Here is a 23,081-nt window from a genome sequence, read left to right as displayed (position 1 = left end):
AAAAAAAATCAAAACCTGAGAGATTTTGCAATCTTACAATAAGCTGTGCTATTTTCTCCCTCAGGAAATACAATTTCTTATCGCTCGTCATTAAGAAAAATCATTCAACATTTTGCTTACCATTTAATCTACCTGTCCCTTCCATTCTTCAGAATAAGATTTATTGAATTCAAATAAATTCGTTCATTATATTTGAATAAATGATCACCTCTGACATCTCTGGGTGTCTATTAACAAAAAATCACCTCGTCATTCGCACCTCTAGGAGCCCCAGTTTCTCGTCACTTGTCATCCAAAAGCCCTTGGCCATTTTCGCAACAATCAATCCAACTGCCCCATTTTCCCTTTTCCAGGATGAGATTCTCAAAGCCGCGGTGATGAAATACGGTAAGAACCAGTGGAGTAGAATAGCCTCACTCTTGCACCGAAAGTCGGCGAAGCAGTGCAAAGCCCGTTGGTTCGAGTGGCTGGACCCCAGCATAAAGAAGACGGAATGGAGTCGCGAGGAGGACGAGAAGCTGTTGCACCTGGCGAAGCTGATGCCGACGCAGTGGCGAACGATCGCCCCGATAATCGGTCGAACCGCCGCCCAATGTCTGGAGCGGTACGAGTGTCTCCTGGACCAGGCGCAGAAGAAGGAGGAGGGCGAGGACGGCTCGGACGACCCCCGGAAGCTGAAGCCGGGGGAGATCGACCCGAACCCAGAGACAAAACCCGCGCGCCCAGACCCCAAGGACATGGACGAGGACGAGCTGGAGATGCTGTCAGAGGCGCGCGCCAGGCTGGCCAACACCCAGGGGAAGAAAGCGAAGCGAAAGGCCAGGGAGAAGCAGCTGGAGGAGGCCCGGAGGCTGGCCGCCCTCCAGAAGAGGCGGGAGCTGAGGGCCGCGGGCATCACTGTCAATCAGAAGAACAAACGGAAACGGGGGGTCAACTACAACACGGAAATTCCGTTTGAGAAACGCCCGGCTACCGGGTTCTACGACACCAGTGCTGAGCACATCGACCCTCTGGCTGCGGACTTCTCGAGGATGAGGCAGCAGCATCTGGACGGCGAGCTCAGGGCCGACAAGGAGGAGCAGGACAGGAAGAAGGACAAGCAGAAACTCAAGCAGAGGAAGGAGAACGACATCCCCATGGGGATGCTCAATAATGAGGAGCCTGTGAAGAAGAGGAGCAAACTCGTGCTCCCTGAACCACAGATTTCCGATCAGGAGCTGCAGCAGGTCGTCAAACTGGGTGCGTGGTTATTTCCTGTGGGTTTGGGGATTATTAGGTGGCGGGAATTTTTTTGTTCGTTACGGGTTTTTTTTTTGTTAATTACAAGGGTGAAGTCTTCGATTGAATAAAATAACACTCTTTGGTTTACATTTTTTTATTCGTTTTATGGAAATTAATGATTTTCACGGGTTAAAATGTTAATTCATGAAGTAAATTAATAATTATTTAATTTATAATTGATCAAGCCTCTGCTTGAATCGAGTAAACATCGTAAAAGTAAAAGTAACAAGTGATAAAATACTAATAAAAAGAAAATTTAGGTTTAAACGAAAATTGATTCGGTAAATTTTCGGGGGTAATTAGGCGTCGTGATATTTTAAAATTAATTACAACGATTTTTGTGACTTAATAATTAATAATGTCTTCATTTGAATAAAGTAAAATACCTTGTTTTAAATTTTTCTATTCGTTTTGCCCAAATTAATGGGTTTTACGGGTTAAAATGTTAATTCATGAAGTGAATTAATAATTATTTAATTTATAATTGATAAAGCCTCTGCTTGAATCGAGTAAACATCGTAAAAGTAAAAGTAACAAGTGATAAAATACTAATAAAAAGAAAATTTAGGTTTAAACGAAAATTGATTCGGTAAATTTTCGGGGGTAATTAGGCGTCGTGATATTTTAAAATTAATTACAACGATTTTTGTGACTTTATCATTGATAATGTCTTCATTTGAATAAAGTAAAACACCTTGTTTTAAATTTTTCTATTCGTTTTGTCCAAATTAATGGGTTTTACGGGTTAAAATGTTAATTCATGAAGTAAATTAATAATTATGTAATTTATAATTGATAAAGTCTCTGTTTGAATCAAGTAAATATCATAAAAGTTAAAGTAACAAGTGATAAAATACTAATAAAAAAAAAATTTAGGTTTAAACAAAAATTGATTCGGTAAATTTTTTTGGGATTATTAGGCATCGTGATATTTTAAAATTAATTACAATCATTTTTGTGAATTGTCATGGATAAAGTCTTCATTTAAATTAAATAAATATCCGTGTTTTACATTTTTCTATTAATTTCATCCAAATTAATGATTTTACGGATTAATGAATTCATTCTCTTCACTATTCACACAGCTATTTACCTCCTAATTAATAAAATCTCTACATGGATCAAATAAACATAATTCATTCACGTAAAACTATTCATTTAACAAACAAAAATTGAACCCAAATACAAATAAAATTTATGTTTAATAAAAGATTCATAACTCTTCATTAAAGAAATTCTCCCTTTCAGGTCGTGCCTCAGAGGTGGCTAGAGAAGTAGCCACCGAGAGTGGAATAACCCTCTCGGACAGTCTCCTCGCGGACTACTCCCTCACTCCAAATGCAGCAGTGACCCCTCGCACCCCAGCCGTTACCGACCGAGTCCTCCAGGAGGCCCAGAATGTCATGGCCCTCACCCACGTTGACACCCCCCTGAAAGGAGGCCTCAACACTCCCCTCCACAACGTCGACTTCAGCAGTGTCGTCCCCTCATCCACTGCCATCACCACCCCCAATACAGTCCTCGCGACTCCCTTCAGGTGAGACATAATCATACCCATAATTATAATTATTAACTGCTTATTTATTTATTAAACAAATAGTTTATAATTGTTTTCTTTTATTTTATTTTATATTTATTTTCTCAAATGTTCCACCACGTTATATTTTTCAGTTCCTGTTGTGAACATATTTTTTTTCATACTGAGTTCTCCCCCTAAGAACGATGGATAAATAATAATAATAATAATAATAATAATTATTATTATTATTATTATTATTATTATATTCAAATGAAACAGTTTATTACACCTAAAATCAGTGAATGACATTAAGTAAATTTTACATAGCTGAACTATTTGCAATAAATTCATTTTAATTTCAAGTCATTTAAAAAAATCAAAGATTATTTATTTAACCATCAATCAACAATTCAGATTATCTAGCATATTGTTAATTTTTATCTCCCAATTAACATTATTAAACTTCAATTATTTTGAGAATAACTTTCTCTCAATATTACTGAAATCCTGATAATTATAATTGAAGAAATTGAATTAAACGAATGAATGAATGATTTATTTAGTAAACAAATAGTTTGTAAATGTTTTCTTTTATCCGAGATTATATATATTTTTTTTATATAAAATCAGTGAACGATATTAAATTAATTTAACTTTACTGAATTGCTAGTAATGAATGAATTTTAATTTCGAGTTAGTTCAAGAGATCAAAGATTATTTATTCAATGATCAATCGACAATACAGATTATCCATCATATTTAATTTTTATTTCCGAATGAACATTATTAAACTTCAATTATTTCGAGAATAACTTTCCCTCAACATTACTAAAATCGTAATAACTATAATTGAAGAAATTAAATTGAATGAATGAATAAACGATTTGTTTCATCTGCTTCAGGTCCACCAGGAGTGACGGTACCCCCCTGAACTCTAGCTTCAACACGCCAGTCTCAGCGAGAACGCAGAATGGCATTCTGGCGCCAACACCAGTAAGAGACAAATTGAACATCAATCCAGACTCTGCTCTCGATGGCTCCGAGACTCCAGCCCTGCAAAAACAGACGAAGGAGCAGTTGAAGCTGGGTCTGAGTGCCCTCCCAGCGCCAAAGAACGACTTTCAGATCGTTATTCCTGAGAACGAGTCCCAGGAGGATGGGGCGAGCAACCAGATGGATCTCGGGGTGGAGGACCAGGCGGACGTTGACGCCAGGAAGCAGCAGGAGTTGTTGGAGCAGAGAGCGAGGGAAATAGCGAAGAGATCGCAGGTGATCCAGCGAGGCCTCCCCAGACCCACAGAAGTTAATTTGAATATTCTCAAGCCTGTGGACGTCAGTCTCAAGAACTTGAAGCCAGCCAAGGACTCGGGGCTGACGGACCAGCAGATCGCCGAGGAGTTGATCAAGAGGGAGATGTTGACTATGCTGCAGTACGATGCTGTCCAGAATCCCACGATAGCAAATTCAAAACGTGGAAATGCTCTCGTTTCGTTGGCTCAGAATTACCTGGATCAGCATCCTTACGAGGATTTTGAGAAGGATGACCTCGAGGGGGCGAGGAGCCTCATTTCCGACGAGATGGAGGTCGTGAAGAAGGGGATGGGCCATGGGGAGTTGAGCCTGGAGGCGTATACGACTGTGTGGGAGGAGTGCTCCTCGCAGATTCTGTTTCTGGAGGGGCAGAAGAAGTTCACGAGGGCGAATGTCGCCTCGAAGAAGGAGAAGATCGAGGCTGCCGAGAGGATTTTGGAGGAGAACAGGGGGCACATGACTGGGGCGGCCAAACATGCTGCGAAGAAGGAGAAGAAACTCAAGATTATGACTGGGGGGTATCAGACGAGGGATCAGGTCCTCACGAAACAGCTGCATGACACTTATGAGCAGATTGAACAGGAACAGCTGCAGCTCTCGACTTTTAAGTTTCTTGAGAAGCAGGAGAAGGTGGCACTCGAGAGGAGGCAGAATGCTTTGACTGAGGATGTCAACAGGCAGATTGAGAGGGAGAGGAGTCTGCAGCAGAGGTATGCAGAGCTGATGGAACAGCTGCAGCAGGCGAGGGTCGGCGAGGATTGAGTTGTTGTGTAATTTATGGAATTAATTCATTTGATTGTACTGGGAGATGAGGGGGAATCGTTTTTTATTGTGATGGATGATAAATATAGAGGTTCAAGATTATTGACTGATTATTGGAGCATGTTCCTTTTCTGGGGTTTTAGTTGGATCAAGGGGGGAGTTTCACGACGGGGGTTGAAAAAATCGTTTTTTTTCTTATGGATTATTTTTCTGCGATCATTTAGAAATGAGTACGTGAAGGAATTAGTGGATAATATTGATAATTGTACAAGTTATACAGGTTTTCAGCCGCTGCTGGATATGTAAATTTAGATATATAAACCGCAAGAGGTATAAATTTATTAAATTTTTTTTTTTTAATTTGATAAATTTATTGTATGACATTATTCAGGAGTTTTAATTGAATTAAGTGGATGTCTTCACTGGAATATCTCGGATGCTGTTCTTTCAAGGAAATGTAGTTCAGCTGGAATTTTTTTTTCAAATTCGTCAGGAAGTCGCTCCAAACGGGTATTTGCCCCGGGGTGTTTCGCTCCTCTTGGGAGAGAAGGGCGTAAGTACTGGGGCTGCTCCTGCAGAGGTGCTCCAGGGTCTTTAGCAATGGGTGGATCGACTGAAACCAAAATTTAAAAAACAATTTAAAAAAAAATTTTAAAATATTAATTAATTCCTAAATTAATTTTTTAATTCCTAAATTTTCATGTTTTCAGAAAATTACAATAATTTTATGAAAATTAATTCTGGAAATCTCAAGATATTTTATATAAATCCCTTTAGTGAAAACAAACTAAATTAATCAATGATAATGATAAATTAAATAATCGAATTAAAAATTAAAATTGAGTGATTGAATTTAATTATTACAGATCACATTGTATTGATTTGTAATCGTCCCCTCAATAATTTCCCACTCAATTGCCCTGAACCCCTTACTTTCTCGTAATAAACGCAGTCAGCTAAAACGACAATATCAGGAAGAAAATCTAATTGAAAATCGTTTTCCCAATCAAGAACTTCTGCTCTAGCAGTGCTCAAGCCTCTCCACTGGTCCTCATTCATCGATATATTTTTCCGGAGTATTGGCATGGTACTCTGGAGGTCTGTCATCACCACGTGAGCCCTGAAATGTCAAAGAATTGCGTGAAATTCATTATGAGAATTGAATTAAATTAGTGGAAACACTGACCCTAGACAGGCTGCAGTCATGCCCACGCACCCGGTCCCAGCCCCCAGCTCCAGGACCTTCTTCCCCTTGAGGAAGTTCTCCCCAGGACCCTTGTCATTGCACTGGTGATCCAGGTACTTGGCTAGGACCAACGCCGCGTCCCAAACCACACAGCTGACGTCTCCAACTTTATATTGGTACAGTGTCAGCGTTTTTTTCTCTGTTTCCACGTCGAAAATACGAGTGAATACGTCACTCTCCATTGTTCATGGATAAAAATAGCTAGAGACTATGTTAAATGACATTTGAATACAAAATTTTCGGGAAGACTTGCAGATTCGGGAACTATAGCCCGAATAAAGTGCAGTTGTGAAGTGGTAAAACAGGATGGCTCAAAGTTAAAATGTTTTTTTTCGAAATATCTCAGAATTGAGAGGAGATACAGAAAAAATCATGATAACCTTTTTTGTAGATCTCAGAGCAGTCTACAGAAAAGATCATTATGATTTTTTCTGTATATTCCACCGATCCCAAGATATTCCCAAAAAACCCCTCTACGGTTTGTTTTGGATGATAAAACAGACTTCAAATCAGTTTTTCGAAAGAATCTCGTAAATGAAGCTAGATATCGAAAAAAACATCATGACCTTTTTGACGGGAAAAAACAAGATCTACAAAAAAGTTCTTATGACATTTTCTCTACTTCCCCTCATTATCAAGTTATTTTCAAAAAACAATTTCCCTTTTGCTTGAACGGTAAAACAGTTGCCAGCTCACTTATTCCAAAAAATCTCAGAACCGAAGCTAGATATCAAAAACCTCCTAATAACCTTTTTTGTAGATCTCCCCCTGCCCCCCAAAAAAGGTCCTCACCCCCTTCCCCCTAGCCCCCGTCCGGCCCGAGATATTCCCAAAAAACGAATCCGCTCCCAGCGAGAGCCCCCACCAGAGGTCTCGCCCTCCCAATTCGCCGGCATTTCAAGTTCCCGAGGTTATGTGCCCTTCAAACCCACCTGGCGCCTGCCAGTGCTCCGCCAGCCCCTGGCAATGCGCACCCCAGTGATCACCAAGTGCAAAAACCAATCCTAAACCCCTGCCGAAGTGTTGAACCCTCAAAAATGTCTCAAAAGCCCCCCAATACCGGGAAGGACGTCCTCTTCCGTCGAATGCTGATGGCAGTGGTCTCCAGCATAATAGTGCAGTGCCTGCTGATGTCCCTGGTGGTGCTGCTGACGCACCTCTCGCCGACGAGGCCGCTCTCCTGGCTAGAGGAGAGCCTCTCCCTGGTGACGTCCCTGAGCACCTGGTGCTACTTCCTGATCCTCTCAGCAGTGATCGTCCTCCAGGGTGTCGTCTGCAGCAAGAGCTACCTCACATCGCCGCCTCTGTTGGACACGAGGTTCGCAGTCCTCTGCAGCGTCTTCACCCCCCACAACCTGACAGTGGTCTCCCTGCACCTGACGATCGGCGCGATCCTGGTGTGGCTGCACCTCTCCTTCGAGGGCAGCCTGTCCCTCTCAAAAAAATGTGAAACCCTCGCTGGCAACTGCCTCAGAGAGGACTACGTGTACCTCCTGCTGTCGGGGGTGTTCACAGGCGCCCACCACTTCCTCAGGAGCAGCTTCTTCGAGACGAGGCACCTGGAGTTCCCGGTGATACCGCAGGGCAAGTTCACGCAGGTGAGGCGAGAGATGTCTCGACTGATCCCCAGGGTAATGACGACCGCAGTCTGGCCTGTGATGTACTTCCTGGGGCTGTACTACAGCTTCGGGGGGTGCGTCAGGGGTGTCGTGGCCCCCGTGCTCTTCCTGAGCGTCGAGGACGAGCCCCTGGACAGGGTCTCCCGCCTCGTCGACGTGCAGCTGATGTTCAGGGTGTGGCTGTACAGCGGATTCTTCTCGCTGACGATGGAGAGCATGCACCTGCTGTTCCAGGTGCACCTGACCGAGTGGATGGAGTTCGACGTTGGCCAGAGGGTCTACGAGGAGCGAGCCTCGATGAGCCTGGGGGAGGCCCTGGCCCTGGAGGAGGTGCCCATCATGCAGCAGCTGGGGTTCCTGGACCTGGTGACGCTGGCCCAGAAGCAGAAGAGCAGGAGGGGGATCATTTTCTCGTTGAGCCAGCCTGGGGGCCACCCCTACAACTGGAACTGCATCGTGGACAGGTGCCTGGGGGTCGCCAGGGGGTTCGCAAAGAGGGTGGAGGAGGTGTGTGCTGCCAAGCAAGAGGTCGTCGTCCCCCTGAAACCCGTCGCTGCCACCCTGGAGAGACCCTACGCCTTTCACATGAGGAACCTGGCGAGGGTCGAGAGCCCTGAGAGAGCCCGGGGGAGCTGCCCCCAGCCCCTGCCATCCACTGGACAACTCATCCTGGAGTTCGTGAAGAGCAGGAGACAGAGGATCGTGGACTACGTGATGTCGAAACCGTTGGTCTTCTACTTCTTCGGGGTGAGGAGTGACAGCAAGATTCGACATCTTCTGGTCACGGGGCAGTCGGTGATCTGGGCTGTCGAGGCCATCTCCTCGCTGGCGGTTATTTCCCTGCGGGAGGATTCTTATGGGATTGTGCAGAAGGACCTGCCGGGGATGATCGAGGCGCTGCTGGGGCTCAAGCAGGCCTTGGACAAGCTGCATAAGATGAGCCTGTTGAGCAGGAAGCCGCAGCAGGACGACAGGGAGATTAGGTATTTGTTGGGGGCGTTGAGGAGTGCTGATAAGAGGGGGATTTACAGGATTGTTGTTGCGTTCAGGGAGTATTTTGAGGATCTCGCGCTCGATCAGGGGGTCAGGGATCAGCTGCAGGGATTTTTTTCGTTTAGAGAGTGAATGTTGAATTTTTGGGATTAGCTAATGCCTTCTCTATTGGAATTTGTATTTATAGGATATTTTTGATATTCTTAAATATGATAAGGGATTATTCTTAAGTGTATTTGTACCTCATTGTTTTCTATGAAATAAAATGTGTCAATTTTTGCGTAAAAATTTGCTTTTATTCATTTTTTCCCCAAAATGTTATCAGTAAATAATTAAATTGTCATTAATTCAGTTCAAAAATTTATTTGTCAAATTGTATTTTACACTATCTTAACATCCATTTCATTCATTTATTTTCATCCATCTCATAGTTTCTTCAAGTTCTCCATAAGATGTTGAGTGAATAAATGATTGATCATTAATTAAATTCAAAAATTTATTCATCAAATTGTATTTTACATTCTGTTAACATCCATTTCATTCATTTATTTTCATCCACCTGATAGTTTCTTCGAATTCTCCATAAGATGTTGAGTGAATAAATAATTCATCATTAATTAAATTCAAAAATTTATTTATCAAATTGTATTTTACATTCTCTTTACATCCATTTCATTAATTTATTTTCATCCATCTGATAGTTTCTTCGAGTTCTCCATAAGATGTTGAGTGAATAAATAATTGATCATTAATTAAATTCAAAAATTTATTTATCAAATTGTATTTTACATTCTCTTAACATCCATTTCATTAATTTATTTTCATCCATCTGATAGTTTCTTCGAGTTCTCCATAAGATGTTGAGTGAATAAATAATTGATCATTAATTAAATTCAAAAATTTATTTATCAAATTGTATTTTACATTCTCTTAACATCCATTTCATTAATTTATTTTCATCCATCTGATAGTTTCTTCGAGTTCTCCATAAGATGTTGAGTGAATAAATAATTGATCATTAATTAAATTCAAAAATTTATTTATCAAATTGTATTTTACATTCTCTTAACATCCATTTCATTAATTTATTTTCATCCATCTGATAGTTTCTTCGAGTTCTCCATAAGATGTTGAGTGAATAAATAATTGATCATTAATTAAATTCAAAAATTTATTTATCAAATTGTATTTTACATTCTCTTAACATCCATTTCATTAATTTATTTTCATCCATCTGATAGTTTCTTCGAGTTCTCCATAAGATGTTGAGTGAATAAATAATTGATCATTAATTAAATTCAAAAATTTATTTATCAAATTGTATTTTACATTCTCTTAACATCCATTTCATTAATTTATTTTCATCCATCTGATAGTTTCTTCGAGTTCTCCATAAGATGTTGAGTGAATAAATAATTGATCATTAATTGAATTCAAAAATTTATTTATCAAATTGTATTTTACATTCTCTTAACATCCATTTCATTAATTTATTTTCATCCATCTGATAGTTTCTTCGAGTTCTCCATAAGTTGTTAAGCGAATAAATGATTGATCATGAATTAAATTCAAAAATTTATTTATCGAATGGTATTTTACATTTTCTTAATATACTGCACAACACTCAGATTATAATACAATTTTTCCCTGAGTGTAATCCAGGATTTCAACTGAATACCCTGCAGTTCACCCAAATACCTCCACAACTCCTTCTCCTGCTGGATCTTCGTGCCATGAACCTTCAGAAAAACCCCCAAATACGCCTGAGACAGTTCAAAATCCCTCCTGCTCTCCATCATCCACTTGATCATCTTCATAAACTGCAGCATGATCAGCGTCGAGCAAGAAGGATCCAGCGAGAACGACTGGATTTCAAAGTCTATCGAACTGGGCCCGAGTTTTTTGATCCTCGAAATGACTTCAGAGAAGTCGTCACTCTCAACTGTATTCTTCAATAGCCTCCCGAATGCTGTGAGATTGCTGAAGTCAGAGGGANAACATCCATTTCATTAATTCATTTTCATCCATCTGATAGTTTCTTCGAGTTCTCCATAAGTTGTTAAGCGAATAAATGATTGATCATGAATTAAATTCAAAAATTTATTTATCGAATGGTATTTTACATTTTCTTAATATACTGCACAACACTCAGATTATAATACAATTTTTCCCTGAGTGTAATCCAGGATTTCAACTGAATACCCTGCAGTTCACCCAAATACCTCCACAACTCCTTCTCCTGCTGGATCTTCGTGCCATGAACCTTCAGAAAAACCCCCAAATACGCCTGAGACAGTTCAAAATCCCTCCTGCTCTCCATCATCCACTTGATCATCTTCATAAACTGCAGCATGATCAGCGTCGAGCAAGAAGGATCCAGCGAGAACGACTGGATTTCAAAGTCTATCGAACTGGGCCCGAGTTTTTTGATCCTCGAAATGACTTCAGAGAAGTCGTCACTCTCAACTGTATTCTTCAATAGCCTCCCGAATGCTGTGAGATTGCTGAAGTCAGAGGGAATCAACAATTTGCTGTTTTCGTTCTCCTTCGGGGTCTCCGATAAATCGAATTGAATATCTAGTGATGGAATCGTCGGGAGGAAGAAGGGAGCTGCCTCTGGGACCTTGGGGGGCTCCTTGGGCTTATTCCTCTTCTTCACGATATCGATGTTCAACAAATTCTGCCATTTGGAGTTCGCGAGTGACGACATTGTAATGAGATTGGAATTCAGCTGCTCGGGGGACGCGTATTCGTCGTCTTCCTGCTCTGCTGAGTCGACCTCAATCGACTCGATGTTGTCGTTCTGCTCTGAAGACGAGCCTGGGAGAGTTATCACGGGAATCGGAGTGTTTGGAGTTATTGCTTTCAGGGATACGTGAGTGAAGAGCGTTTTGTTGGACCAGAGGTAGACTCCGAGGTTGCTGATGTGGGAGGTGACGAGGTAATCACCTGTTGCTGAGAAATCTAGGGATGTGCAGGCCTCTGGGACCTGAATAATTATAAAGAAATGCATTCGTTGACATCAATTGTTTTCTAATTTTTTTTTATCGAAATGACGATTTGTTTCTTATAGTATTGACGAATTTATACTTCAGGGAGAACAATTTTTAAAAGTGTTATTTCAGTTGTTCATTTTTTTTTCAATTTTCATTTTTTAGTGTCGAAAATGATCATTTGTAAATAATTGAATTTTATTATTATTACTACTACTACTACTACTATTAAAATAATAATAATAATAATAATAATATAATAGTAATAATTGAATTTGAACTTTTAAACAAAATAACAATTTTTTAAAATTACATTGATGAATGATCTAGTGGAAATCAATCAAAAATATTGTTTATTCCATGTTTATACTTTATGTTAATTAATATGTTTTTTTCAATGGAACTAATTATTTATTTATTAAAATTGATGAATTTCTATTTCACTGAGAACGATTTTTAAAAGTGCTTCTTCATTCATCCATTTATTTTTATTGAATTGGAATATTCTAGTGTCTAAAAATGATAATTGAGAGATTCATTAAATCACAATTTATTCACACAGAATGCACAGCAAATTAGAATAAAAATGTTCTTCCCTGTAGTTAAAAAATAGATCGAGTGAATAAAAAAATGGAAATTACCTGAAAAACATCAACGAGTTTGGCAGAAGGAACATCCCAAGTTCTGATGGTAGAATCCATGGAAGCTGTGACGAGCCATCTGGAATCCGGGCTGAAGGTGGCATCGGTCAGATGCCCAGTGTGACCCCTAAAGTGCCTGACAACTCGTCTAGTATCGAAGTCAATCAGTATCACACTGAAGTCGTCGAGAGCCAGGGCTATCAGGGAGCTCTCTCGATGTGTCCTGAGCCATTTCACAGGTTCACTCAGTGTTATCACTGTTTTTGGTCCAGTTCCTAAAAAAATCGAGACAATTGTCATAAATCCTCAATCATCATTCAACAAGTCATTCATTCGTATTTACATTTACATTTACAAAAGAAAACCCATTTTTTAATGGAAAATGGCTATTTGTTTAGCAAAATTGTTGAATTTATGATTTATAAAGAGCAGAGAAAATAAATAATTTATTTTTTCTGCTCTAAAATAAAGCGTAAATGCAAATAAACAGATAATATCATTCAACTTTAATTTTGAAAAATAGATATTTTACATTATCAGGAATTAATGTTGTATTGTTAAATACAAAATTACCCTTTCCAGACTGGAACCCCCAGAACTTGATCTTCCCATCTCTCCCAGCAGTCACTACTTCCTGGTTCAGAGGATCCACCATCACCCCCTTCACTGGGCCCTCGTGTGCCCCTTCTTCTCCTCCGTACGTCATTCTATGAATTCCACTCTGAATATTGAACCTGTCCACGTGCCCTGTGTTGTAGCCAACCACCACGAAGTTCCCACAGTGGGTCAGGAACAAACTCGTGGCATTAGCTTTATAATCCTTTTTGAATCTGTAATATATCGAGTTATTTATGAACGAGAATTTATTTTATCATTTTAAAAATGTAGAAATAATCACATTTGCATGAATCGTGATCTCAAATCAATTATGAGTATTGAATTATCTACATTTTTATTGAGTTTTTTACTAAGAAAAATTAAAATCTTCTTTTTTGAGGAAATCTCATACATTTTTCATCACTTAAATTTGGTTGCTCTTGTTTATACTCGATAATGCCTCTTGGAAATGGCTTTTCTATTGATTTCTATTGAACTTCTATTAGGTTGTCGATTCTACTGATGAATTCTACAGTTTTACTGTGTTTTTCATATAAAAAAAATATTCTATAGTCAAAACCCGTCTACAGAAATTCCTAAGACCATAATTTCCTCAATATTTTCCACTTTTTTTTCTTTTAATTAAAAAAATCAAATGCAATTTTGAAACACATTGATCAACGATGAATCAACAGCTCAGTCTCATCACAAAAGACAGAATGATGCATTCGACATAAAAAAATCCAATTTCATCAAAAAAAGAAATTAAACTAAATGCCAGCAAACCTCATAAATTTTCTGCGAGCTAAATTTCATTTTTCTTGTTTATACTCCATAGTGTCCCTTGAAAGTGGCCATTCTATTAATTTCTATTGAACTCCCATTAGTTTATCTATTCTATCGAACAATTCTGCAGCTTTACTGTGCTTTTTCATATAGAAAACGCAAAAAAAAAACATTTTACAGGAAAAATCACAGAAATTTGATCTTTCTATACGACTTTTTCTACAGAAATTCCTCGACAAGAATTTTTCAAGTATTTTCCCCTCTACTTTTCTTCCCTTTTAATTAAAAAAATCAAATATGATTTCAAAACCCATCAATCAACAACAAACCAACCCCTCAGTCTCCTCCCAAAAGAAAGAATGATGCATTCGACATAAAAAAATCCCATTCCATCAAAAAAAGAAATTAAACTAAATGCCAGCAAACCTCATAAATTTTCTGCGAGCTAAATTTCATTTTTCTTGTTTATACTCCATAGTGTCCCTTGAAAGTGGCCATTCTATTAATTTTTATTGAACTTCCATTAGTTTATCTATTCTATCGAACAATTCTGCAGCTTTACTGTGCTTTTTCATATAGAAAACGCAAAAAAACATTTTACAGGAAAAATCACAGAAATTTCATCTTTCTATACAACTTTTTCTACAGAAATTCCTCGACAAGAATTTTTCAACTATTTTCCCCTCAACTTTTCTTCCCTTTTAATTAAAAAAATCAAATATGATTTCAAAACCCATCAATCAACGACAAACCAACCCCTCAGTCTCCTCCGAAAAAAAAACAATGCATTCGCCCCAAAAAACCCCATTCCCCCCAAAAAAAATACCAAACCTCTTCGGCAGTATCTTGTGCTCCCCCATCCTCAACTTATCATACGACCAAGTGGTGACGACGCCGAGCCCCAGATGAGCAGCAGCGATGTTGTCCCACTCCTTCTCCCTAGTCTTCTCCACCGCGAGTTCAGTGATAGCAGGCATGACCAGATTATCCTCCACGCCCCTGCCCTTCTTCTTGGACGCCTTCCTGTGGAACGAGGCCCTCCCGAGGCTCTTGTTAAACGTCTCAGTGACCGTCGAGAAGATCCTGAGTGAGGAGTCCCCCCCAGCCGCGAGGATGTTGTGCCCATCGAGTCCATAGAACCTCACGAAAGTCGGGGGCTCTGAGTGTCCCTCCCTGACCCTCAGGAGCCTGGCGGCGCCATCCGCCAGATCAAAAATCCAGAGCTTCAGCGAATTATCCGCGGAGTTGGTCACCATCAGGGGCTCGTTGGAGAGACACTGGAGCCCCGCGACAGCTGCGTAATGCGCGTTCATCACCTGGCTCTCCACCTTCCTCTCCTCGAGGTTCCAGAGGACGACGTGGCCCTGAGGGGAGCCCGTCGCCATCACCGGGTTCCCGTCGCTCCTGAAGGATATCGACGTCACCATTCCCCAGTCCTGGACAACCTCGAATATCGTGACATCAACCTTGATGTTGTGCATTTTAATTCTGCCATTCGCCAGGCCAATTGCCACCACGTCGAGGGCTGGCGCCTGCTCCAGGGCCGTCACTGGGGAGCCCCAGCCGTCGAACGTGTAGATCATCCTCACGGTCTTGAGGTTCCACAGCTGCAGGTGGCCCTGATCACTCCCCAGGAGGATCTTGTTGACGTACGTGCTGGGGTGAACCACTTTCGTGATCTTGAAGACGCTGTTGCTGAAGTTCAGGGTGAGAACCTCCTCCTCGGTTTTTATGGAGAAGAGCTTGAGGGTGCTCTCCTCGTCGATGGAGATGAGGTGGGGCCCGAAGGGGAGGAGCACGTGCACCGGGTGGCTGTGGCCTCTGTACGTGTGCTTCAACTCGTTCCCTCGCCTCCAGGCGTAGATCGTCGTCTCGCTCGAGGTGTAGACGTGGTAGGCGTCCCCGGAGAGGCATGTTATGGCGTCGGGGTGCGCTCCGGAGACACTCAGCAGGGTGAAGTGGGCACTGCCGTACGTGTGGAAGGCTCGACCCACGGATGTCACTATGAGGGTCTCCTTGCGACGGTGGATGTAGCGTGTTAGCAGTGGCGTGTGGTCGCTCACGTAGCCGAGGGCACGGTTCCGGGAGAAAATCTTGCTTTGGGACATTCTTGGGGGTTACTCGTGGACTCTGGGGACTTTGCGACACATTATCGGGGGCCGGGGCTGCTGCGGTGGCCCACGTGGGTTGTTGTTGTTTTCACTTGGGGGTTATGTTCGATTTTTTTTGGATTTGTGTGGTGGAGTCGAGAGGGAGCCACTGGGGAATTCCAATTTCCCAATGATGAGGCATGGGAGCGAAGGGAAGAATTGCCCTTCTTATTGAAAAAAAAAATGATACAATTTCATTAACAATTCAATAAGTCATTAGCATTTGGAAAAAACTAAAGTGTCCATTTTACCCCATCGCCCCCTATTTCGTTTCATTCATTTTCCCTCGGGAAGATTATCCCTTTGTTCATTTCAGGTGGGAAATGGTCGAAGAGTTTAAGGAGATTGTGGCTGTTGGCCAGTTTTCCATGAATACCGCGAAATCTAAGGGAAGTAGCAGGATTTTTCTCATAACCTTTTTTGTAGAGCGAACCGAGATCTGCAAAAAAGGTTAAGACAACAAATTTGCTATCTCCCTTAGATTCCGAGATATTCAGCGAAGACTGGTCAATAGTCGAAATTGACTTGTACCGTTTTACCACTTTGCTGATGAATTGATTTCTGCTGTTCCTGACATTTCTTTTTCAGTCTGAAACATCAAGTTCTTTCGGACCTCATTAGGAAGAAGAACCTTCTGTCAATATCAAATGAATCATTTCGAGTCGAACCTTCTCTCTTTCTGTTATTGTCTATCTGGTTTTTTGGAAGAGTTGGGTTGAAAGCCCCAGATAATTGAAGTATCATTTCAGTTATTATTTAATTGAAATTTCACTAGAATTGCCTTTAACAGGGGCGCTGTTGTCGGGGTGACAACTTTTCAAGAGAAGGAGTGTTGCGTATTTGCTCTTTTCCTCCCTCTCGCCTTTCTCATTATTCTTTTCTCTTGATTTATGTTATTTTTTTTATATTTTATTTTATTTCTTTACATTTTTTTTGTCTTTATTCCGTCCCGAAATCTTTAATAAACAGTTATTTATTTATTAAATATACCCATTCTTTACAATAGTTGAAGGATTCAGGGATTCAACGAGATATACTAAGCACGAAAATACTTACAGCTTGACAACAACTCCATCCCTAAAATATCCACTCAATGATGAATCAGATCAGGAGAAAATAGTAAAAACCTCATGAGATGAACAGCAATTTCTATATTATGACAGTTCTCTTTGTACTTTGGTACAGTTAACGTCACTCACGTTCAAAAGAATTAACTTAATACGATAATTACAATACATACGAATATAACAAATTCATCTAACTCAAATTAGGGGAATTTATTTATAACGAAATTCTCTCACTCAGCATTAATCATCCTTTTTGCTGCCTTCAATAGCTTTAACAGGGGCACATGTCCCTGAATTCTCAACAGATTTATTTTTCTCGTCACTCGAAGCCTGGCCCTCCATTTCCCCGGAGAAGCCAAACTCGTTGACCCTCGAATGATCAATTTTGTATATCCAACGTTGATACAAAAATATAAAGAACACTATATCATCGCGGAAACAGCCGAGTCGATAGAGCGTCGGCATTTTAATGACAAAAGCGAATATATCATCGATAAATGTATTCAAGAATTTATAAGACATCATTCTCCACGGCAGATGTGCAACACTCTTGAGTTTATAATTAATGAATAGCTGTGGTGTCATCATGATGAACCCAAATGTCAGTAAAAATCCGTAAAGCATGTTTAAAACCCACGAGTACCAGCCTTTATGCTCCAAATACATGAGTGAGTAAATGGCGTAACCACCGAGAAGTGGGTAGAGTGCCCAGGATAGATATTTAAATGCTAGTCTGTCGTACTCTTTAGTGGAAGACTCAACGTACGATCCTTTGTCACGGAATGTAACTCTTGGAAATACTCCCAACACCTTGGGACTCTCTCGGTCGAGGCTTATGTCTACTACCTTATTTATCTTCCATATTTCGATGCACAGACCTATTCCACAACTTATACGGACTAGGGTATTTGTTTCGTTATCTAAGACGTATAGAAGCACTACTAGCGATTGAAAGACGTTGAAGAAGACTGATCGGACTGATAATCCTTCCAGGGATTTTCGGTTGTTCCAGAATTGAATGTCTGAAATAATTCGAATTTTTTTAATTATTCGGCGGTTGAAAGAAGCAGAGGGAGAAACCAAGGAGAGGGCAAGGAGGGACAGGAGTAGCTGAGAAGACAGCAGTGTAGGAATAAGGGGGGATGTATAAAAATGAGAAAAGCAACAATTAAGTGAGGACTAACAGTGATAATAGATATTAACTAATCTAAAGCAGAATTAAGATGAAGGATAACAGAAAATGAACAGAATAAATTTTATATAACTGATGTTAACCGATTATTAAGGAGAGGAGGAGGACTACATAGGTGTAAAACAAAGAAAAACATTTGTAACGCCAAAGAGATGAATAAATAATAAATAAATAGTTATTTGGCGGTGATTAGTTGGGTATTATTTTTTTGAGGGAATTCTAATAAATTTCTATTCGATTTTTGATATGAATTCTTGGGAAAGACTGCTCTGAGTATTTTTTCTTGGATTTTGTATCTAGGGCTTGTTAAAATAAATTCAAGTGTTTCTTCTTAAATTGCTTTCGAATGGAAGCATTGTATTCGTAAAATCTAAAATTTCATTCTTTTTAGTGTGACGACTAATTTTGGTCTCGGGAGTTCGAATAGGCTGTTTTTAAATCATGCCCGTATGTATGTGAGCTTTTTTTCAAATTTAGTTATTCGACGATCATTCAAAAAATAATCGTTGCAATCTTTTCAATTATGGCTTAAACGATTCGTTTGGGTATTTCTCGGTCAAGTTTATATTCTTAGTATAATTCTTCTAATTCTTGAAATATTCGGTCAATGATAGCCTTAAAAAACATTTAATCGAGGTTTAATCGAGGATTAGTCGGAGTTTAATCAGGGTTTAACCCAGTTTAATTTTAATTTAGTCGCCGTCTGTTAGATGTTAGGACACATGAAGCTCATATTAAACGAATTGCTAATTTTTAGCAAAAAAATTATACTTGATTTAGATCTGTGCAATGGGCCACTTGCTTTGTAATGAGAGAAAAGCTCTGCGGGAGAGATACTATAAAAACTTCACACATGAAATACTTTCATAGAAAAATCCAGGAGCTTTTTAAAGAAATTCTACTCAATTTGAATTCAGTAGCGAAGTGGTAAAAGGAGATAAGTCAATTTTGTCAATAGTTTTGTTCAATATCTCGGAATCTAAGGGAGATGAGAAAATTTTTGTTATAACCTTTTTTATGGAGCCGATTGAGTGCTACAACAAATGTAATTACGAAAATTTCGCTATCTCCCTTAGATTCGGAAATATTCCTCAAAAACTCAACTGGGAGATAAGTCGACGTATCTCCGTTTACCACTTCACTACTGAATTGAACTTCTATAAGAATTCTATCGAAATGAATCTGTTTTTTCTCGGATTTTCTAATGAGAAAAAAAAATAAATACATTTTCCCCATTGACTCACCATTTTTAAACGCCAAGAATTCAAAAATACTGTGCAGAATGGACACAAAGATGGTCATCCCCAGCAAAACGGGATTGGTCTCTAGAATAGTTTCCTTGAGTGTATCCTGATCATTATCCTCCTCGTCAGCGGCCTCCCCCATCAGCGAGGACGTCCACTTGTTCCTCATGGACTGCGCCGAGTAGATCTGCCACTTGAACAGGGAGAGTGGCTGATAAGTGAGATGCAGCTCCAACGTCTTGACACTGTCATTCAGAGGCTGGTAGTCCCTCTGCATGTTCCAGAAGTCGTTGAGGTGGATCACAGGCTTGTAGGCACTGCCCCCCTTGATGAACTCGATGGACTCGTCGAGGGGTGGGGGCACCTGCCCGTGCACCCAGTTGGTCTGATCGGTGACGAGGTTGATGGTGATGTTGGGGTGCCAGTGGGAGACAATCTCCTGGTCCATGGTCTCAGCTTTCTTGATTTCCTCAGCTGTCGCTGTCGTCTCGCCAGTCAGCAGATTGTGCCGCCTCTGGTAGCGGATTTTTTTGAACTTATTCAGCATTTTTTTCACGTAACAGTAGGTGCTGTTGCTCCCCCGGAAGCTGCTGCTGTCGTCTGTCGTCTGGGAATTTTTCCTCTTCGTCGCGTAGACGTGAATGTAGATCGAGCCGTTGTTGACGAGTCGCTTCGAGGGCTCGAAGGTGTAGTCCATCGTGCGGATTCCATCGCTGGTGGGGCCGGAGTACCAGTCCCCGTAGATGAGGTTCCTCTCGTGCCAGACTAGGTGGTCCAGGGCGCGATCGTCCTGGGAGTTGAAGTCCTCGGACTCCGAGAGGAAGACCCAGAGGTCGAAGGCCGTGCCGTTCTCGAAGATGTTTACTGCGGGGAGGCGAGCTCCTGGGGCTGAGGCCCCCAGGCTCGAGGAGGCGGGGTCCGTTGGGGCGCGTCTGAAGAAGGAGGTGATGAAGTAGATGATGAGGGATCTTACTATCAGGGACTTTGCCACCGCGAAGAACGACTCCCATCGGCTCGGCTGGTTGTTCGGGCGGGCTGAGGGGTCCGACTCGTTCACCACCTGTGGGGCACACTCGTGGGGTGAGGTTTAGGGATTTTCGAGGGGTTCGGCTATTTTTTCGAAAGCCAGAGCCCCATTTAAAAAAAAATTATTTGGTGTATTAACCTACAGTGAGTTATTTACGTTTACTTGAAATGTACGAAAATTATACAGGAAAATACGTAGTTATCTTAAATTCTGATTTTACATTTTTTATAAACGACGAATGTTTACAAAAATAATAATGCGGTGCAAAATGTTATTTGAATGACGTTGAATATTCATGATTTTTTAAAAATTTTTTACGCAATTTAATTAACAAATTTGATGATTGCAGGGATGATAAAATTTATTAGGAAAACCTAGCAAATTCGCGAGACAATTCTATTGCATTTCTATTGAAATGTTCAATACAAAATATTTAAATTCAATTTTGCTCTGGAATTTATTCTATTCAAATTTTTTTTATAGAATTTTCTCGATTCAAATTTTCAAAGTTTTTGTTGAAGAGAAGAAAAGAAAAATAGAGTGAAACGAATTAAAAAATTCGACGCGAGGAAATTCTATAGGAATTTGTCGACATGAATTTTCTAAATTATTTTCTCTCTATTTTCCCTTTCTTTTTATTTTTAAAAAACCACAAAAAACTTAAATATCTCAATATAATAAATTTTACAGAAAAATCAAATTGTATTGATTTTTTCTGTGAAATATTTCCCACTGAAAATTTCTCTTCCGAAAAAACGGCGATAAACTGCAAAACTTTCCTATAGAATCATCCAAAACTAACAGAAAATTCCATGAATTCCATTAATTTTTTCAACTCCTAAATTTTTAAATTTCAACTATTTACATTGGCGCACCCAATGGCGGGGAGGGGTTTCCCCTCAACCACGTGATCATCACCATCATTACGAATCCCCCCCACACTCAAAAAAAACCTCAAAATACAAGAAAGACATGACTGAAAACCCCTCATTTTCCCTCCCAGAATCAATGAAACATTCTCACCTGATTGTCCCCATTATTATCATTATCTCGTGCGAGTAATTGACCATTGTCACGTTGATCCGCCATGGAAATGTCGCTCGTGACAGTATCATCAACTTCACGATGTCTCTATTTTCCAGCCGAATTTTATCTCAACAATCTTCACCTGAGGTTCACCAATCCCCGGACGATCTACTGTCCGTTATTTCGGTGACTCCTGGGCCTCCGGTCCTCGACGAAAACTCCGCGAGTCACGGGGAGTGACGATGACTCCCCAATTTGGCCCCTCGAATTTTCCGTGATTATAAAAAAACCACTGATTGACCGGAAAATCCAGTCCCCAAGGGATTTTATTTGCGATAAATTCGGAAGTCCGGGGAGAGAGAACTTGTCGGGACTCCAAAAGGGAGTGCGACTGGTGACGAGAGGAATTCACTCCGAGGTCGAAATTTCAAGAGTTTTTTTTTTAATTCCACGTGGAGTTTTGGGGGTTTAGAGGGGAGTCACTTTCTCGTGATTGGAACGAGGGCTCAATGTTAAAATACGAAGAATACGCGAAGCACTCGAGACTCAATCACAGTCGGCTCGATCACAGTTGAGTATATTTTGTGTTTTTTCAGCGCTCTGACAACCACTTGGTGTGAAGAAGAAAAAAGACAGCATTTATTTTAGCCGAGGTTACTAGCTACTGCCACCCTGCGTAATCGGAAAGTCCCTAGGATTTTCGTAACTCGTGGCGGCAGCTGGAGATGCAAATGCGTTATATGACCGTCATATGACGGGCACCTGACTAGGCATTTATGAAAAATTGTCATTTATAAAAAATTGTCAAAAATTAAATGGGGGAAATTTCTATGGAATTTTTATTAGAGATGCAAAATGACCGTCATTTTTCGGTGGCGTCATATGACCAAAAATGACAAGTATGTGACGCTCAAATTGAAATAAAGGGAAAAAATGGGGAAATGGAAAATGAGAAAAATTGAATGGGGGGAATTCCTATAGAATTTTTATTAGAGTAGCAAAATGACGGACATTTTTTTCAATCGTGTCATCTGACCGAAAATGACGGTCTTGTGACCGTCATATCACACACAAACTGAAATAAATGAAAAATAATGGAAAAAATGGAAAAAATTAAGTGGAGGAAATTTCTACTAGAGATATAAAATGACCGTCATTTTTCGATTGCGTCATATGACCAAAAATGACCGTCACGTGACGCACAAACAAAAATGCATAAAAAAATTGGAAAACGGAAAATAGAAAAAATGTCTCTGAAATTTACGGTCACATGACGTGACCGAAAAAATGCCGGTAATTTTTCATCTCCACCGAAACCCCCTAGAATTTCCCCACCCAATGCTTCCCCGCCGTCCAAAACTCCCCAGACCCCCTACATCCGCCCACTAGGGACTTTCCCCCAGCCTACGTCACACCTACAGTATCGTCCCCATTCACACACACATTCCCCCACACATCCCCAGACGTAACGCTACGCCATAGTTCATGCATAATGGTGATGCCAAGCAGTGCCAAGGAAAACCCCTCAGAAAACCCCGGAAATACCGAGTATTTTCCCACACCAAAAATCACCCCAACTGTGCCCCCCTCAGTGCTCCCCCTCCAGCCCCCAAACTAACCCCCCAGC

At 40.5% G+C, this 23,081-nt stretch overlaps 6 protein-coding genes across 8 annotated transcripts in view; 3 read left to right on the top strand and 3 right to left on the bottom strand.

The window, feature by feature from the left end:
- LOC107044835 (cell division cycle 5-like protein) overlaps positions 1–4,975 on the top strand; it is a 7,204-nt gene extending 2,229 nt beyond the window's left edge. For both annotated transcript variants that reach the window (XM_015266883.2, XM_015266892.2), the window contains 3 exons: positions 354–1,239; positions 2,530–2,818; positions 3,703–4,975. In XM_015266883.2, coding sequence (XP_015122369.1) covers positions 354–1,239; positions 2,530–2,818; positions 3,703–4,873 — 2,346 coding nt within the window. In that variant the 3' untranslated portion in view covers positions 4,874–4,975. The remainder of the gene's footprint in view (positions 1–353; positions 1,240–2,529; positions 2,819–3,702) is intronic.
- A 133-nt stretch (positions 4,976–5,108) lies between these two features.
- LOC107044871 (protein-lysine methyltransferase METTL21D) lies at positions 5,109–6,387 on the bottom strand. The gene is made up of 3 exons (XM_015266931.1): positions 6,060–6,387; positions 5,807–5,993; positions 5,109–5,486 (listed from the first exon to the last, which is right to left on the bottom strand). Exons 1-3 carry the CDS (start codon positions 6,299–6,301, stop codon positions 5,244–5,246), a joined length of 672 nt encoding a protein of 223 aa, XP_015122417.1. The 5' UTR covers positions 6,302–6,387; the 3' UTR covers positions 5,109–5,243.
- A 634-nt stretch (positions 6,388–7,021) lies between these two features.
- LOC107044279 (nucleoporin NDC1) lies at positions 7,022–8,997 on the top strand. Its single transcript, XM_015266081.1, has one exon. It carries the CDS (start codon positions 7,157–7,159, stop codon positions 8,861–8,863), a length of 1,707 nt encoding a protein of 568 aa, XP_015121567.1. The 5' UTR covers positions 7,022–7,156; the 3' UTR covers positions 8,864–8,997.
- A 216-nt stretch (positions 8,998–9,213) lies between these two features.
- Positions 9,214–15,945, bottom strand: LOC107045565 (WD repeat-containing protein 36). Of its 2 annotated transcripts, XM_015267887.1 has the most exons (5): positions 14,580–15,945; positions 12,939–13,195; positions 12,366–12,640; positions 11,198–11,720; positions 9,214–10,673 (listed from the first exon to the last, which is right to left on the bottom strand). In XM_015267887.1, the coding sequence occupies exons 1-5, from the start codon at positions 15,854–15,856 to the stop codon at positions 10,327–10,329; spliced, it is 2,679 nt and encodes an 892-aa protein (XP_015123373.1). In that variant the 5' UTR covers positions 15,857–15,945; the 3' UTR covers positions 9,214–10,326. The 2 variants fall into 2 exon arrangements, with proteins under 2 accessions (XP_015123373.1, XP_015123365.1); XM_015267879.1 differs by lacking the exon at positions 9,214–10,673 and having other exon boundaries at positions 10,818–11,720.
- A 1,084-nt stretch (positions 15,946–17,029) lies between these two features.
- On the bottom strand, positions 17,030–22,097 carry LOC107044083 (cleft lip and palate transmembrane protein 1 homolog). Its single transcript, XM_015265834.1, has 3 exons — positions 21,452–22,097; positions 19,402–20,461; positions 17,030–17,987 (listed from the first exon to the last, which is right to left on the bottom strand). The coding sequence occupies exons 1-3, from the start codon at positions 21,515–21,517 to the stop codon at positions 17,206–17,208; spliced, it is 1,908 nt and encodes a 635-aa protein (XP_015121320.1). The 5' UTR covers positions 21,518–22,097; the 3' UTR covers positions 17,030–17,205.
- An 834-nt stretch (positions 22,098–22,931) lies between these two features.
- Positions 22,932–23,081, top strand: part of LOC107043927 (protein mothers against dpp) — a gene marked incomplete in the record, with an annotated part of 6,493 nt that continues 6,343 nt past the window's right edge. Inside the window, 1 exon segment of the mRNA XM_015265635.1 lies at positions 22,932–23,081.

Source organism: Diachasma alloeum, unplaced genomic scaffold, assembly GCF_001412515.2.
Source record: "Diachasma alloeum isolate Michigan unplaced genomic scaffold, Dall2.0 Dall_scaffold_00180, whole genome shotgun sequence".
In the NCBI taxonomy this organism is placed as follows: domain Eukaryota; kingdom Metazoa; phylum Arthropoda; class Insecta; order Hymenoptera; family Braconidae; genus Diachasma; species Diachasma alloeum.
This window is presented reverse-complemented; position numbering and strand designations above follow the sequence as displayed.